General features: G+C 36.6%; 1 protein-coding gene across 1 annotated transcript in view; it reads right to left on the bottom strand.

Annotated features, from left to right (window-relative positions):
• The window catches only part of usp43a (ubiquitin specific peptidase 43a), a 135,770-nt gene that overhangs the window by 85,542 nt on the left and 30,396 nt on the right, over positions 1-19,832 (bottom strand). Inside the window, exon 3 of the mRNA XM_052558337.1 lies at positions 11,371-11,474. Within this exon, the coding sequence (XP_052414297.1) occupies positions 11,371-11,474 (104 nt within the window). The remainder of the gene's footprint in view (positions 1-11,370; positions 11,475-19,832) is intronic.

Here is a 19,832-nt window from a genome sequence, read left to right as displayed (position 1 = left end):
AAACAAAAAATGTTAAATCACTTGAATAAGGTCATAAAACACATACAGAACATTGGTTCCCGGAACTTTTGAGAACTGGAACTTGTAGTATAGAATTTTGCTTTCTAAATTATGTGAAAATCATCTTGTTTACTCACTTACAGAAAACAATATATTGATTTAAATTTTCTAAGACACTTTTTGTTGGTAAAAGTCATATGTGAGTAGGGGTCAACTATCATGAATATCGTTGTGATTTACACCTGAGAAGACAAAGGCCTGCATAATGAGCTGCATAATCAGCCTTTCAGTCAGCTGTGCCACTGAGAGGGAGGAGTAACAAGGAAGAATGTGAGGACAAAATAAATGTATATAATTGTATGTTTGTAGTTTATTTAGAATATATATCATTATCCCACAACATAATTTAATATCCACTTGGGAGTGCAGTTAAACAGTTTATCAGGAACAATTCAAAGCTGACTTTCAAACTTTTTTTTTTTTTTTTTTGCATCATTACTCCAGTCACAAAATCCTTCAGAAATCATTTTAACAATATTATTTTCTACAAAAAAAAACATTTATTGTTATTATTAGTATTATTATTATTATTTATTTTATTTTTTTATGTTGAAAAGAGCTGAGAATATTTTTCAGGTTTTTTAGGGGGGATAAATTGAAAGAACACCATTGTTTGTTACATTTTTTACAGTTATCTTTATTTGTTACATTTATATTATTTACATCAAGCTTTTGAATGGTATAGTATTGCATATTGTTATTAAAACTTTAATAATAATAATATTTCACTTGATCATAAATTTAGTCAGGAATTATAGTTTGGAAAAAGTCTTTGGAAAAAGTCTAACTAGTAAAATGTTTAAACGTTAAGTGAAAACTAGTACAAGTATATAAATAAACAAAAAGAGACTTACTCATGTTTATGATCTCTGCTGAATAAAGTGCTTCATTATTTTTTTTCTGAAGAAACACATCTTTTTGGAGTGAATTATTCCTCTCATCACGAAGCAAACAGTAAGATAAAATGGCTATTCTTGTACAGTTACGATCATCTGTTTCTCCGTCTTGGCTTAGCTTTCAATTTTGTTCCGGGAAAGGATGTGCATGTCCAGAGGTGCACTTGCTGCTTGTGAAAAGTTCAGATGTTTCTAATTTAATTTTCTACCTGTTATATTGTGTTTTATTTATGTCAACACCTAGATAGCTTTGAACGTACCCTTTACAATAATGAAATACAAATTAATGTTTTACAGTATAGGGGTTGCAAGACTACTGATTTCTACTAGTTGATTTTTTTATTTAAAAAATGCTTGAGTTACTCGATTACTCATGGTTCATGCTATTGTAAATGAAAACGCATTAAATTAATAATTTTTTTATCAATAACTGCTTATTAATGTATAGCCTTATGCAACAATTACATATGTAAATTTTAACAACTTTATAATTCACTAGCTAGGACCACGCCACAAACCAGCTATGCAACTGGGGAAGAGTAGAAAGAGGATGAAGGGGACGAGGGAATGGGATGATGGTCAGGTTGATCAGGGCATCTTGAATTGATGGCTCAGGAAGACTCAGGGTGGGGGTACCGTCTCTAGCGTATATTTAGGCCAGACAATGAGGACACACTGATACAACCTGATAGAAATATAATGTGGGATAAGGTTGGCTGAATGGATGAGAAAGGGAGGGAAGGGTGGGTTCGAGAGAACGAGACTAGCAGAGCAGTATGAGGTGGCCCGGTATATATGGAGGTTTGGAAGTCAGGTGATTGTTTGAGGCGTGGCCCTGCTCCCGAACTTTAGTTAACCTCACTTAACTCCATTTCACTAGCTAGGACCACGCCACAAACCAGCTATGCAACTGGGGAAGAGTAGAAAGAGGATGAAGGGGTCGAGGGAATGGGATGATGGTCAGGTTGATCAGGGCATCTTGAATTGATGGCTCAGGGAGACTCAGGGTGGGGGTACCGTCTCTATCATATATTTAGGCCAGACAATGAGGACCCCCAAAGTTGGGAAGAGTTGAGATACGTGAGCTCAGTATGCCTGTTCGTACGGAGAGGATGCAGATGCTGATTAGTTCAGGCGTTAGATGGTTAATGTGGGTTTCTGTTTTTCGAAAGCTTTTAAATATGAATGTGTTGGAAAGAGAGGAGCTGGGCAATCGCAGCCAGTGGTTATTCGATGGAATAGTTGATCCCTCAAGTAGGTTTAAATGCACGTGTGGATCTGAAGAAGGAATGAGAGTGAGATGTTAAGTTGAAGATATACAGTGGGTCAGTTGATGGGAAGGAAGCTTTGAGACAGTTCCGGCCGGAGAGGTATCGTGAAGATCATGCTTGGAGCAAGGCGAATAAGAATGGCTTTTTGGGAAGCCTATTTGGTGTTTGGTCAGTGGTATGACCGGCGAGAGATGCATGTTTATTCCAGAGCCAAGTCTAACTTCTGGAATGGGAAACGAGACTAGAGTCGGTTTACGAGATTAAGGAGTCGTGGTATAGGAGTTGCTCGGAGGAGGAGTTGTTGTTGAGTAGATTAAGTTGGCCTATGCATGAATTGCATAACTGCCAAACATAATCGTCCCTTGTTTATATTTCCAATTTCTACTGCATCGTCTGGGCAGATGAGTAGAATCGGACTATTCTAACCCCCAAGGATGTTATATTATGACTATGGGACACATTTCATAATGCTGTGGAGACTGCTCTTGACTGTGAATTGTAGGAACTTAATTCCGGAGGCTGTTCAGAATCAACCGGGCAACCACCATATTAACTGCTGAAGTCTACTTAGGGTATTGCAGCCGTATACAGCTCTTCTAGCTAGTGGCCTGTCGACTATGTTAGGTTCTTGATAGGAGTGCGGAGGTGCTTTGCAAGTCAGTCTGCTGGTATCGTAGGGTTATGAGAGCAGGAGTTTCTCACGTGGCTCCATCACGGAATGCACAGGTGTGGAGGCGCCTGTAGAAGAGAGGCGGCCCTGACAGTGGCTGAAGAAAGGATGATGTGATGAAAGGATGTTTTGAGTGGGGGAGGTGTTGAGGATGAGAGGGTGTATATAAATTTTCATGTAACAGCCATTATTTGTATCTGTAACAACATTTTTCGTATCTGCATTCGGATACGACGTCGTACATACTTGATAAGACCTATATGATTTTTTTAAATCCTTTTTTCGTAGTTATCACTGAATAAGTATGTCGTGTTAACCTAAATAATTATTAATTTCTAAAATAATATGTATCATGCAAGCAGAGAGATGACATGATAAACGTTTAGTGATCATTTGAACATGACTGAATTAATGCGCACATTTTCATTACGCAGAACACTTTTAGCGAGTCTTAATGTTTAGTGAACTTCACTAAACCAATGTGTGTGTGCCGCGCAAACCAGCAAAAGGTAAAGATGCAAACATGTAGGACAACTAGAAAATGTATCCGCATCTAAGCTGATTATTAGCATACTCTTGAGAGAGAACTGTTTGGTTTTTGAGAGACTGAGACGCGCAGGCTATGATATCATAGCCTATCTTTAAATCATTGCCTTTAAAATATTTACAAATAATATGACGTTTATTATGTATTATTATAGGTAAAATTACTCTCGCAATGCTTTGATTTCTGAGAGATGCACGGAGAGGCGACAACAATGCAGTGTTTAATTTGCACTCTTTTCATTCAAAAAGTTTACATTCATTCACTTCACACTCGTGACTTTAGAGGTCTGTTGTATAATATTGCGCTGATCCCCTGGCTCACCTGTTAACACCAGACTGTGCTAGCTTCAGCGCATTCAAGCAGAAATATTCCTTGTCCGTTATTCATTTTTTAAGCCATTATCCGAGCCATTCCGAGGTATTCGGCTTCAGGCACAACCCTAATTATTACATTAAATATTTTATTTTTACATGCAGCAAAGATAAGGTCATAGAAAGTAACAGCTCCAAGAAATATTGTAATCCTAAAATTCACCTCGTACCTCCAAACACTTTGTATAAATTATGGTTAATGCATGCTGGAGTAGTCGATTGTTTCCAACAGCACTCGACTAGTCAATGCAAGCCCTAGTACAGTATGACAAAAATTTGGCTGTATTTATGTGCGCATGCCCAGTAGAGCCAAACGTCTAGTCATGTTCTAGTCATGACCGCACAAAATGCTTCATATCCTGAGATTTGCAGGTGTGTGTGCACTGTGCCAAGGTATCAGTCATTTTAATTTTTGACCACAGACATAATGTCAGCAAAAGCGCCATTATAAAGTAAATAAAATTAAATACCGTATTTTTCGGACTATAAGTCGCACCTGAGCATAAGTCGCATCAGTCCAAAAATAAGTCATGATGAGGAAAAAAAACACATATAAGTCGCATTTATTTAGACCCAAGAACCAGGAGAAAACATTACCGTCCACAGCCACGAGAGGGCGCTATATGCTTAATGTAGACTACAGGAGAACTGAGCAGCATCTCTGGCAGCATAGAGCGCCCTCTCGCGGCTGTAGATGGTAATATTTTCTGTTAGTTCATTTCTCTCGGTTCATGTCAAATTAATTTAGATTAATAAGTCACACCTGACTATAAGTCGCAGGACCAGCCAAACGATGAAAAAAAGTGTGACTTATAGTCCGGAAAATACGGTAAAGTACATAAAAATTATTTGACCTTACAGCTCCAAACTCTGATCTAGAGGCCCAGTGTCCTTTATAGTTTAGCTCCCAGGGTCGGACTGGGGGTAAAACCAGTACTCATTACCAGGGCCCCAAAGGAAGAGAGGGCCCTTGAAAAGTATGTATCTGAAATATGTTTTATTTTACATGAATATTTTCATGGGTGGGGGAAATGGGGGCACATCAGGACTGCCTATGCATAGAGCCCGGGATCTTGTGTAAAGCCCCCTTTAGCTTCAACCCTAATTATAGACACTTGAACCAGCTAATCAGGCTCTTACTAGACACACTAGAATCTTCCAGATAGGTGTGTTAAGGCCAGTTGGAGCTAAACTTTTCAGGACATTGGCCCTCCAGGGTCTAGTTTGTCCTAGCTTGTCCTACAGAGTTGTTACTTTGCACATGGTTTTTGATCATTACAAATAATAATGTAAAATTATTTTCTTAGAATAGGAGATATGCTGTCTCTCGCATCACATACAGTACATTATCAGTAGTTAAGTATGTGGTCTTGAAGAGGACCCTTTTTTCTCTCATTTGGACTCGGTCTTGACTTGGACTCAAAACTTTTGGACTTGGACTTGACTTGGACTCGACAAAGCTGGACTTGACTACAGCTCTACTATGTTTAGATAGTATGTTCTACTATGTTTACTATGTGGTAAATCACAGTGCCACTTAAAAGGACGTCTACTGAGAAAACTAGTCTGGTCAAGATTTCAAGAGAGCTTGATTGGTTTGTTGGGCTAAGGTGGAGTCAGTCCACCGTATCCCTGTGTTACCCTTTCCTCAAAGTAATAAGTCAAATTGTTCTGTAATGTTACGCCAGTGCATGTCATTCTCATCAAAGACAAAACAATAATTTTACAAAAGAAAGTCAAACCACTTTGCTCTATGACAGAGCTTTGATCTAAATACAATGAGGTTCTTTTATTTCCCCTTTTAACCATTTGTACATTGTAAACCCTGACTGTTACCTTCAATTCAGATAATATATAATGCATTGGTACAGTCCTTTCTCCTTTTAGATCCCTCTGTGAGGTCCTATATTTGTACTCTTTATAATTGCAGAACATGGCACAGAAAAGGTGAAATGAGCTACTTGGGAGCAAATGTTTTATCAGCCCTATTATAAGTCTAATGATCAGGCCTAAATGTGGTCTACATTTTTGTTTTATCAGTAGCTGAAAGCATTATCATTTCAGGCAAAGCAATAAAAACACAAGGGGCAGAGCATGTATGGAATTTAAACAACAAGCATTCTACCCAATGACCCCCAATAGAACTGAACTCTATTTGATCCAAGAATTGAGCAAAAAAACATGGTAAATTAGCTAATTATGTATGTATGTTTTTTTTTGGTTTTTTTTACTTGACACACAAAAGTATTTTAAATTAACGTGACACACATCTTTTTCATTTAACAACTTCAAAAAGCTGTCAAACTCAATAAACAAATAAATAAATTAATGAATAAAAATAAAAAGGTATGTATGGATGGATGTATGTATCCCAAATCATTTTTTTCCAATTTCAATATATTCCAAGGCTTCTGGAAAGGATAATTTTTTTTTAAAGCAAGTTCTTCTGTTCTTTTACTTTCACTTGTAATAGAGAAATATTTGATGTGCATTTTCTGTACTTTCACTCAAGTTATAGAGTTGTGTACTTTGTCCACATATGCAATTCTGTTTCTACAGTTCTACCTCTTACTTAAAACAATGTATTATTATTTTTTTTTTTTTTTTTTACAGAACACTAAATTATCTTCTCCAGTGAGTTGTTAACTATGTTTCTACTCGAATCAGATCAATGAGTCAATGAGTTCGAGAATCAAGCGAGTGTGTTTCATATTATTCAAACCATAATAATAATTCAAATTATTCAGTTATCTAAACTAGATGAGATCGTGAAATGATCCAACTGTTGTTAAACAGTTGAGTTTTACCATTTTCAAATCCATTCATCCGATTTCCGAGTCTGGCGGTGGCACTTTTAGCTTAGCTTTTAGCATAGATCATTGAATCTTATTAGACCGTATACATCTCACTCAAAAATGACCAAAGAATTTAGATATTTTTCCTTATTTAAAACTTGACTCTTATGTACAGTAGTTACATATGCTGATTAATATGACTGCGCCTTCTGCACCCATGGTTCGGCAGCATAGTTTCTTGATTATTACGCCAGAATGCGGTTAGAGTTCCTAGCCATATCGGCCTAGAAAAACCAAAACTTTTCATTTTCCATCGGTCTTAGTACATGATGCCACTACGGAAGAGTCAAGTTTTAAATAGGAAAAATATTGAGATTCTTTGGGTATTTTAAGCATGATGCTGACGGTCTAATCAGATTCAATGATTTATGCTAAGTTAAGCTAAAAGAGCTACCACCAGACCTGGAGATTGACTGAATTGATTCGAAAACAGTAAAACTCAATTGTTTAACTCTATGGGAGTTGGAAAATTAGCCTATTTTCAAAAATAGTGGAGTGTTCCTTTAAAAAAAAAAAAAAAAAAACATAATGTCTCAGAAGCTACATCACACGTATAAAGAAGACTGTTATACTTTAATTTTCTCATTATCTATTTTACTAGGGTGGGAAAAAATCGACAAGTGCATGCATTAATGTTTTACATAAGCATTCAGCAGCCTTCATGTTGTAATCTGTAGTGAAGGGACCTTGGCAGCTCACAACTCAGCACCCAACTTTTTTCAACAACACAGCAGTTTGAACAGGTTTTTCCCAAACAAAACAAGCTACAACTTAAGTCCAAGCCAACATAGTTCTTAAAAAAAAAGAAGAAAAAAAAAAAAAAGAGTTCTACTTGGTTTACCCATTTTTATCCAGAGACAGCAAACTGAGACCAGCCTAAGGAAACACAGAAGTATGTTCTGAGTTTGAGGTTATATTTTAAAACAACTCAGCTTCTGAATAAATCAACACAGGGTCCTCTGAACTCCTAGTCAATACTAAACATCGGGGGATCTTTTTGCTATATTTTTGTGCAGTCCTACACAGTACATCACATGTCTTATAAATCAACTGTGTATGGCTGGTTTTAAATTGTTTTCACAAGTAATCTATATAGCCGATATGTAGTTAAAACATTTTTTAATATTGCACAAAAAAAACAAAAAACAGATTAGTTATCACAACTGCAATCCTATTGCCAGTGAGACAGCAGATATGCATTTATGCCTGTCTTACCATTATCTACTGCAGCTGAGGCAGAACCATCATTTCTTTCTTTCTTTTTTCAGGATAGGAACAAAGAGAGAGTGAGCACTAAGCAGATCTTGGATGATATATAAATAATACCATGACATTTTTTTATTTTATATATATATATATATATATATATATATATATATATATATATATATATATATATATATATATATATATATATATATATATATATATACACACACAGTGGGTACAGAAAATATTCAGACCCCCTTAAATAAGTCACTCTGTTATATTGCAGCCATTTGCTAAAATAATTTAAGTTAATTTTTTTCCTCATGAATGTACACACAGCACCCCATATTGACAGAAAAACACAGAATTGTTGAGATTGTTGCGCATTTATTAAAAAAGGAAAACTTAAATATCACATGGTCCTAAGTATTCAGACCCTTTGCTGTGACACTCATATATTTAACTCAGGTGCTGTCCATTTCATCTGATCATCCTTGAGATGGTTCTACACCTTCATTTGAGTCCAGCTGTGTTTGAGTATACTGATTGGACTTGATTAGGAAGCCTCTCCTCAGTGCAAGACACATGAAAGCCCCCATGGAGTTTGCCAAAAAACACCTGAAGGATTCTCTGGTCTGATGAGACCAAGATAGAACTTTTTGGTCTTAATTTTAAGCGGTATGTGTGGAGAAAAAACCAGGCACTGCTCATCACCTGTCTAATACAGTCCCAACAGTGAAGCATTGTGTTGGCAGGATCATACTGTGGGGGTGTTTTTCAGCTGCAGGGACAGGACGACTGGTTGCAATCGAGGGATAGATGAATGCGGCCAAACTTTTTCAGTGATTTTTATCATATTTCACTGCTGTTTCTATACATGCTGTTTTTATGTCCTGGTGACCAGTGAAAGTGTAGTTCTGACTCTCTGCCCATTCATTTAGATAGGAGCTGGTCTTGTTATTCTGAAATAGCTGCCCAGAGGCGTTGCCAAGATGGCGGACGAGTCGCACGACTTGCCTGAAAGGACTTTGCTTAAACCCACTTGAGCATCTCTGGAGTGATGCACCAACGTTTACCATCCGACCTGACAGAACTGGACAGGATCTGCAAGGAGGAATGGCAGAGGATCCCCAAATCCAGATGTGAAAAACTTGCATCTTTCCCAAAAAGACTCATGGCTGTATTAGATCAAAAGGGTGCTTCTACTAAACACTGAGCAAAGGGTCTGAATACTTAGTGTCACGATCGGGACACAAGAAAACACAGAGAGAGATACAAGTGCAAGTATGTCTTTTATTGGGGTAATCCAAATCGTTATCCAGTCCAGGCAGGGGTCAAAACCAGAGAAGCAATCCAAACATAAACAAACACAAAACAATCAGGCATGGACAGGACTAGAAATAGCGTGAAAACTACAAGGACTCCGTGACACATACTAAAACAGACAGGGTATAAATACACAGGTAAATGACAATACACCAACCAGACACTGTGACACTTAGGACCATGTGATATTTCAGGTTGTCTTTTTTTCTTTTTTTTTTAAATAAATGTGCAAAAATTTCAACAATTCTGTGTTTTTCTGTCAATATGGGGTGCTGTGTGTACATTAATGAGGAAAAAAATGAACGTTCGTCTTTATGAAATGTAAGCATGGTATATTCATATGTAATTTGCAAGCAAAATCATCATAAATACTGTAAAATAAATATTCAACATACTGCTCTACTACAGCTCCAACATGGCAAATGAATGCTTTATTACTGCAGCATAAACCAATATAAACCAGAAAACTGCAACTACAGTAGTCCAAAATGTCTGCACTGTAAAGCCATCTTTATAATCAAAGCCCTTGAGAAAACTTAATGTGTTCAGTCTCTTTATTAAATGCCTATAGAGAACAAGAAATGCTCACAGCTGCAAACAGATTCTGAATCCAGATTTTAATGACCACATTATGAATGCTGCTGAAGTGTTTTGTCTTCCTACATTTCATACTGTCTCTTATCATTCGGTTTCAAAGCTAGAGCAACCAAGACCGCTAATGGAATTACAAACTGAAGCTGTGAAATCAAGAACTCACTGAGAAGCAGAACCTTTTCTCTCAATTGCTTAGAAAATTGCTGAGTCCATCTCTACCTGCCATTCAACTGGTGAGGATTTCTGGAAGTCTAAATGTGAGTGGGCATGAAGCTGGGGAAATTGGGATATTTATAAAGAGCTTTGATTCTTTAGAATGTTTAGCAATGAAGAAAAAAAACGAATTAAACCTACTCAAATAACTTTTCCTCTCTTGAAAACGTAATATTCAGCATTTGCATATTGCTCACATCTGCAAAAGCAGAAATGCTGTTGGCGAGTTTTTTTGTCATACCAAAAATAGGTGAATATAATGCTTGCGTAATAATCTCTATAGTAGAGCGTATGATTTCTTTGTGGATTACATTATAATATTCACTCTGCAAAAAGTTCCGGCGCAGATGTTTCAACAGCCTTGCAGCCTGAGAGAGACCGTGAATAGCGTAAAGCCTGCTGTTTTCTAGAGAGCACACACAGTGTGTGCCGGATGAGCCCATTTTTATAAGAGGAGACAAAATCTCAGCCAAACTGTGGTACAGAAGATAACCAGTCATTTTCCTCATAGACAGATGTCCGAATAATCGGTGCACATGATTATTTAAGGAATCTGGAAGAATTACAGGCTAAAAATATTACTTATTCGTATGTGTCTATTGAACTTAAAATGTAAAATTGTGTGACCTAATGTAATAAATTAAACTGCAACTGACTACAAGTTAATTCAATAGTTTGCATGAGCTGCGATTTTCATATTTTATCAAAACCATAGTGTGAGATAAGAACTAGCAATATTTTCCACCAAATATTATTCTTGAAACATTCTTTTAGATGCTTATGATACGAAACTATTGACAATCATAAAAAAAATAAAAAATAAATTCTTGAGCACCAAATCAGATAATGAATGATAATTTAGTTTTTCCACCACAGGAATGAACATTAATTCAAAAATATATTACAAAACAAAACACTTCTTTTAAATGTAAAGAATATTTGACTCTAAAAATAAAAAGAAAATGATAGAAATGTGATGATATTGTTGTTGTATTAAAAAAAAAAAAAAAAAAAAAAATTATATATATATATATATATGCAATATGTTTATGTTTATTTGTGAAAATATTCACAGCATGATTTTTAACCAAATCATGCAACACTCGTTTCAGTTTATTGTATAATGGTCTTGACTTATATATAACTGTATGCAGGTTGTTACATGTTACAGTATTTTAAGACACAACATACTGTATAGGTGTTATGCAATTCCATTACCATATCAAATCCCACTGACATTCAGTACAGTGTAATCAAAGACCCCTAATCCCACACAATTGTCCCAATAGAATGCAAAGCTCAAACCGACAGATAAAGGGCGGACTTAAACTTAAATCAAAGACGAAGGGTTGTCTGACCTGTACTGAGCTTGGAAGTGCTCCTGTACGAAACTGTGTCGAGTTCCAGGCTTCTGTGAGTTTGCTGAGCCGGGGCATGAACTCTCTTCCAATCCCACAGGACCCTGAGAGGTGCAAGCAGAAGGAATGAATGGGAAAATATATTTAGCAGTTTTTCACAGTGGTTTTGGAATGTATAACTACAGTTTACATAGGGAGAGTACAGGTTATACATTGAAAGCACTGAGACTGACTGCAGAGAAATGTTTTAATACAATCAGATTTATTTAGAAAAATAGAGGCTGAGAATTAATATCGAACTGAGACAGATATAGCTACTGTCAAAACAAACTTATTTTCCATTCATGGAAATATGATCACTACATTATTTAGATTTTGACATAATTTTTTTTTCTTCTGTTGTTGGCCTAGATTTCTTAGGACTTAGTATCTAAACTTTTCATTTTCTCCTCTTATGTGGAAATTTCAGCCGTAAGTTATGCTGTTCATGTTTTTATCACTTTTGACTGCCTCTCAAGGCACCTTGTCAGAATACTAGTAAACAGAGAGAAAGAAAACAAGAAGTAAAAAAATTATAACAAAGAAATAATGCAAAAAAGTATTGCTGATTAAATTTTTTGAACAAAAATGGATAAGTTCCTTAAAGGAGAGCGGAACTGGAAAAGTTCAGGTGTCATGAAAATTTTAAAAGGTCTGTCCTTTCAATTTATGACATCATGCTGTCAGCTGATTTCATCAGAATACTCTTATTTGGAAATAGAATAAGCTGAAAGAATAATACCTTAAAAAACAGCTTGCTTAATTATTCTCTTTTTTCAAACATATCCATTATATAAAATCAACCTGGTAAAAGTGTGTAACCCCCACCCACCCCCGCACACACACATACATACATACATACATACATACATACATATATATATATATATATATATATATATATATATATATATATATATATATATATATATATATATATATATATATATATATATATATATATATATATATACATAAAATACATTTATAACTATATCACTATTTATATAACTATTTAATTCTTGTGAACATAATATGACATTCTAGAAACATTGTTGCAAAGGTTTGAGGAAGGTCCTTTTCTGTTCAAGCTTGATAATAGGCATTTAAAATAAAGTGACATGACATTCAGCCAAGTATGGTGACCCATACTTAGAATTCATGCTCTGCATTTAACCCATCCAAAGTGCACACACACGGAGCAGTGAACACAAACTCACACTCGGAGCAGTGGGCAGCCATTTTTGCTGCGGCGCCCGGGGAGCAGTTGGGGGTTCAATGCCTTGCTCAAGGGAACCTAAGTCGTGTTATTGCCAGCCCGAGATTCAAACCCACAACCCTAGGGTTAGGAATCAAACTGTCTAACCACTAGGCCACGACTTCGCCTAATTATTTTATATAAAATAATATTAATAACAATTACACCAGCCACTAGTAGTTCCGCTACAGGTACGTGCCTATTATATTAGTATGCTATTTTCATCTTACTTTCACATTTTCTTTTTTATCTGTTTTCCAAGTTGTTGTTAGATAATTTACAGGGAAATAAATATTTAATTGTTTGTGGCCACCCATTGAAATAATATGAAACAAATTACCATCAAATGGTTTCAAGATCTCATGGAAGCTGAAGAATACAAACCCCCGTTGGTACATTTCAGAATATAATCTCAATGGTATTTACTCATTCAGCCATTTCCCTCGAATCACCACATCACAATAAATTATTTAATAAAAGGACAACATTTATTTCCTGTACAGATGCAAATGTTTTACTAAATTAAATTAAACAATTCGAAATGAGTCCGCCTATGAGGCCATTTGACTGACATGTCAAACAACCAATCACAGTTTGTTTTGTTTATCATCACATTTCGAGGCGTGGAAATGTTGCCACAATAATAGACTGGTGTGTAAAAGTCTCTGACATATTTTAAAGATTATATGCTGTAAACTTTTAATATTTCACATACTTTGAAAATCCAGCGTTTAGCTGATCCTTAAAATTGCTCATTGTCACAGTTGTAAACATGGTGGCATGCTTCTTTTGTGAAGGTGTTTTGTGCAATGGTATCTTTATTTTTGTCTGTAATGACCCAATGCTGGAGGGAAAAAATCTGTGCCTGGCCAAAAGCACTTTTCAGATAGTCGTGTACTAATTATGTAATGTACTAATTCAGACTTTATGGAAGATCATATATGAAAACATTATAATGTTATTCATACAATTAAGGAAATCATTAAGATGGGAATTAGATATGATGCTACTACAGGGGCTATGCTGAGTATCCATAATCAAACTTATTCATTTTTCTTATATATATATATTGGGTGAGATACAAGCGGTACTTAAAAAAAATTATAATAATTAACTAAGAAACTTGGCAAAGCTCTAAATCCATAATAAAGGCACATCAGGATGGCATCAAGAAATGTATCTTTAAAGCATTCAACGAAAGGTTCAAAAATAAATGAGAAGCTTTGTTAAAAAAATACATACTGCATTCACATGCATTCTTATTCTAATTAAATTATAAATCTCAGAGGACACTTGAAATATCTTAAAAATCATCTGATAATTTGTTTCATAATTTTTACGTTATGTGGAGATCAACAGACATGTTGGAATCGAATGGGATTAAAATCATGTCAAATACATCTTTCTAACATGAATTTACCTAACTTCCTCAGGAATCAGTACTCCAAACAGGTCTAAGACACCTAGGGGAATTATGGGGAGCAGTCAGAGAAAATGAAATTTTAGTCAGTGTGGTGGGAGGAGAAAAATGAAACCGTCAGTCACTATAATAAAAGTCATCAGATTCTTGAATGGAAATCGCAGAATTAAACCTGTGCTTACATAAAATCTTACCACAGCAGAAGAGAAGGAGATGGATTCATACCTGAATGCACAAAAGAAACTAGTACCTTTTGGGAACCAAGAGGCAGAAAGAGTGCTGTCAGGATTTGGTGCTAACAATGCCATATACACATTGAGACTGAGACGCAAAACAACCCTTTCCCAGCACTGCTATAAATCAGGAGTGAAACAGGAAACATTGATTGTGAGAAGAAAGAAAGAAAAGAGACAGAGAGAGAGAGAGAGAGAGAGAGAGAGAGAGAGAGAGAGAGAGAGAGAGAGAGAGAGAGAGAGAGAGAGAGAGAGAGAGAGAGATGGAGCATAACCCTTAATCTGGCTTTGGTCTCTTTCCATATTCATATCAGATGAATTGTCAAGCTTTCAATGCACACTTGAAGAAGCACCTTCTCAAAAGTGGGTCAAAAGCCACTTAGCTGGACTTTAGAACAAAGAATAGATGCCTCAGTGAACAAGACTGGGCAACATTTCTCTCTCACTCTCTTAAAACATTTTTTTTCTAAATGCAGAAATATGCTTGAAATAGCCTGATAATGTTGCTTTAGGTGCAGATAGCGAGGGTCTAAAATAGCACTGTCTTGCTAGTAGCAAAACACATATAATATGTAGCACAAAACTTATTTCTAAGGAGTGCACTGCACAGGCAGAAATATAACAGGAGTCCACTGAAGATGTCTGGAGAACATTGCAACAGTTGTACAATGACATTATCTATTTATCTTTCTCTGGCAGCAAATGCTGCAAAATTCGTTAAAATCAGACCGGTTAAAGACTTTTGTTCACTCACGGAATATATAATTGAAGGTAATAATTCAGTTTTGACAAATTTCAGGACAGAACATCTGACAAAGATATATAATATAAGTACGCAACTCATGTCAATGTACCTATCTGTTTGTCTCATCACAGAACTTGGGATGAGGTTTGAATAAGTTACTGCCTTTAAAAAGATACAAGGTCAAACAGATACCAATCACCAGCATCAGCAAAACAATAGAAACCGCTAAACCACACGGATACTCATGGGTATTAGATATCAGAATGTTTCATTCAGCAGACAAACTCCAGCCCAAGGACTCGCCCTTGCAGAGGATCTGCTGCTGTTAACAATGACTGTCCTCTGAATTATTCACTGCAGTGTCACTGTGGATGCACATAAAAACATCAGTGTCTATTGAACACCACTGTCTTTTGTGAACCATTTGTCTGATTCAGGTTAAGATTCGTTAAGTACAAGTCTCTCAAAGACAGTTGTTGTCACTTTTTTAATGGTATGGATATCAATGATTCCAGTATGCAGTATGGAAGCTTTAGCCTAAGTTCTGCCAGGAAGACTCAATCACTTCGTCACCAATTACCTTCATCATTACCCAATCACGTCCTTATACTCCTGTATAAAAGATCGTACTTACACATGTTTGAGTTCGCAGATGCCGACGCGACAACAACCTCCCCACCACCACCAGGATGGTCCTGTCCTTACCTTCCAGGGGGGTCGGCTGCGCCCCTGCCTTCGTCTTCAGGCAGGAAATGCAGATTCGCTACCCTCGGATTACGAACCTTGGACGGGGCCTTCCACCAAAGAAATTTATAATTGTGCTTGCTGAGCTGTCAATAAATGTATGCTTCGTACATCATTTTATCTCCCGAGTCTTTCTGGTAGAAATGGGGAGCGAGATGTAAGGAAGCAGAGATTGAACTTTGAGGAAAAGGGGAAAGATGTGAGGAAGGGGGGTCAAAACTATGAGGAAATAGGAAAAAGTTGTAAGGAAGAGGGAGAAGACCTTTGAGGAAGTAAGGTAAGAACTGTGAGGAAGTGGGGATAGAGATGTGAGGAAATGGGAAAGAGATGCGAGGAAGATGAGGAAGAACTGTGAAAAAGGGTGAGTGGGCAGGCTACAGGGAACTACGACAAGAACTTTTAGGAAGTAAAGGATGGGGAATTGTGTGAAGAGTTGTGAAAGAGCAAAGCAAAGATTGTGGGGGAGTTGGGCGGCGTTGTGGAGAGGGAAGAGCTGTATGAAAGGGATGTCTCTCTGAAAAACTGTGTGGAAGTACCCTTGCTGTGAGAAAGTGGGAGAAGAATTTTGAGGACATAGGGGATGAGGGGAAAGTGGTGCAAGAAAACAGGGAACTGTGCTAAAAGGAAATGGTTGTGATGATGTGAAGGGAGAGTTATGAGGAGTTAAGGGCAGAGGTGTGAAGAATAGAGAGAAGAGCCATATTTAATTGAGCCCATAAGGAAGTCTTAACAGAAAGTGTGGGCACATTTGTGACAAAGTTAGGAAGAGTTTGGAAGTGGGGGAAGAGAGTTATAAACAAGTGAGATAAACAGTGAAGAAGTGAGGGAAGAACTACAGTATGAGGAAGAGAAAACAGACGTAAGAGGAAATAAAGGAGAAGGTTGGGTAAGAGGTTATGGGAGAAGAAGGGTGAGGAAGGATTTTTGGAAGAGTTTGAAACAAGTGAAGGCAAAGACATGAAAAAAAAATTGAAGGAGGTGTGAGGAAGTGAAGGCAGAGCTAGGAGGAAGTGGGGAGAGTTATGGGAAAATAAATCTGTAAGAAATAGAGAGAGGAGCTCTGACGGGGAAAGGTTAGAGCTGGAAGAAAGTGGAGGAGTTGAAAAAATTATGAAAAAGTGACTGGGCAGCTGTGAGGAAAGAGAGGGGTTATAAGGAAGAGACAGAATAAGGGAATAAGGGAAATAAGGGAAAAGCTGTGATGAAAATTTCACTAAATCTACAAATCCTTTTTATCCTCTGCATCCATCTGTCGGCCCATAGAGGACAGTGTGAGTACCCTCCTGCCTCTGCCTATGGAGCTGGATGTTTGTACGGAAATCCACGGAGGTTGACAGATCTGTATTACTTTCCTTATATCTCTCTTCTTCTAAATTCTCCCTGTAGTAAGAAAACAGCTGAAACATTTTCACAACAAATGAATCAGAAACAAGTCAAGTATTTTACCTCGTACCAGAGATGTGTCTTTATGAATCATTTATACGTATTCACAATCCTTTACAAGAATTGATAAAAGTCGTTATTGGACAACAACTCAGAGTTGTGTGTACAGCATATGAATACCAAAGGAGTTTTGAGGATTTTAAAAGTTTAAAACGTCTTTTAAAACTTCATCCTATGTTAGTGCTATGGGTCACCGCTTTTTCCATCCCTCTTTTCCTGTCTCTCACAATAAGAACAAAGGCTAACTAGACATCAGGCAGAAGTGTTTGGCAAAGAACCTTGTCCCAAACACAGCTGTCAGACATATATGAGTAGAGCTCCATCTTTCATCCAAATCCTTGTTGTTCCAGTGCAATCCCAAAATATAATGCAAGTAAGTTACTAACACACAGTGGCCCCCAAGGTGCACACTTAAATTACACATACAAATGAATGAATTGCAAAACAAATATCAATCAGAATGCAATTTATTTTTAAGAAATGTAGCGTAAATATTTCACATGAATATAAAACAAGTTTAAAAACCTACAAAGTCTTCCACCATATTGCACCATATTAAAGCTGCAGTCTGTAACTTTAGACGCTCTAGCGGTTAATAAACAGAACTGCTTGTGTGTTGCGGAAGGACATTGTAGCCGGAGCTACTTCTCTCTGTTTATGTCTATGAAGAATCACAAAGGTACTGGGTTACTCTGCCGCGGTACCCCTGAAGCAATCTAAAATAGTCCAAATATAAACACTTATTATACTGTAGGTGTACCCTAGTGATTCAGGACAGGCTAAAAACATGGTTTGAAAAATGGATTCATGGTGTACTCACTTATTATATACATTTTGTATACTTTGAACACAAAAAAAAGTTATGGACCGCAGCTCTGATTGGTTGTTTCTTACCGCTCCAACTTGGGTGAGCATTCCATTTGAAAAACCCAACATGTAGCTCTGACTTTTCTACCTCAGATGAAAAAATGCAGCATACATACACAGACTAGAAATCATAGCAACTAATAAGCAAAGGGAAAACAAGACACAAGAGCTGTTTCCATCCACCTATTTTATGCAAATTTTGGGGTATATGATAAAAATAAAATGCTGGATGGAAATGCCAAGATTCGCATAAATTCAATAAAAATGTGCATAAGAAACTTATGTTTTGCCATTCTAAAATTCTTGAGCAAAATCACGTCACAGTGCATAGTTATAATTAACTCTTTAACTTAGTTCCTAAACAGCAGGCTCCAAAAATAATATAACATGACCACGTTTCATCTACTTACTCTGAAGCTTGTGATTTATTGTATACAGAAATTATGGAAACGGTGCATTATTCGCAAATGTTTTATGCAATATTCCAATTTTGTGCTTAAATTTAATTTGTAACTTTGGAAGGAAAGCTAATAACAAAGAAACCTAACTATACAGAACATAACTACTATACTTAATATCAATATTCAGCTAATTAGAAGTCTTAATTAATGAATATGTTACTATTAATTAGTGATCTACCGATATTTATTCATTTAATTTTTTTGACAGCCGATGCCAATATCTTGGAAAGTGGGGGGCCGATAGATATAATAATTGAAAATCATTATTATTAATATTTAGTCATTTGAAGTCATTTGACAATGGATTAATTTTTTTTTTGAAAATAAACATACTTATATTGTAGATGACCATGCGTTTTTCACAAATAAATAAATATTTAATAAAAAATATAATTAAAAAGGAAGTAAACACTGTAACCATTCTATCTGTTTATAAGACAGACCTATATCTGTATTATACAGAACTGTTAACAACAAGAGTAAACAAAATTCTCACTTTTGGGACCATTTACAGCTTTTGAAATAGTAATTTTAATTACTTAAAACTGTCATTCGAGCAGGATTTAAATACTCCTCTGAGCCATGTCAGCTTTTGATCAAACAGCAATAAATCCTAGAATGGCCTCTGTTGTTTGTCCACTTCCATCAACAGTCAAGCAAGGGCAGTTAATTGGTGTCCTTCAGAGCTTTTTCTATGTGACTGATCAGAGGCATTTAAGGACTGTACAGAGATTTCAGCTCAACTTTGTAGTTGTGCTCTTTCTTTAGCAGAAACCCCTCCAAGAACCTTTTATTCCTGCATCAGTTAGACAGCACCAACAGTCGTGTGAAAAAAAGGTGGGAGGTCAGTGGGAATGAAGGAAGAGACAGAGAGGCATGTAAAGAGGAATGAAATGCTAGTCTTGCCGGAAAGGGGCTGACTCACAGCTATTCTTTCAGACACACATAGCAGCTGCTAATTCAGGCTATTCAGCCGGGGCTTACTGTATCACAGGAAACACTGGCACTCACAGCAGAGGAAAACCCCTGACAGGCATTTCACACTATCAACCCTCTGTCTCTATATTTGTTTATCCGTTTGTCACTTTATCCAGCTCTACATTTTTCTCTTTCTGCATTTCAATTAGACATTCACATACCCTGTCTCTCACCGAGTCATCTCACTCTCTGCACTCACTCTTAGGGCTCCTCAGAGGCTATGATCTGCTGGGTTTTAAGTGATTTGTTATTCATTGAGAGAGGTCACAGACCT

Source organism: Carassius gibelio, chromosome B6, assembly GCF_023724105.1.
Source record: "Carassius gibelio isolate Cgi1373 ecotype wild population from Czech Republic chromosome B6, carGib1.2-hapl.c, whole genome shotgun sequence".
Taxonomy (NCBI): Eukaryota; Metazoa; Chordata; class Actinopteri; order Cypriniformes; family Cyprinidae; genus Carassius; species Carassius gibelio.
The sequence above is the reverse complement of the archived record's forward strand: the minus strand, read 5'-3'. Positions and strand labels throughout refer to the sequence as shown.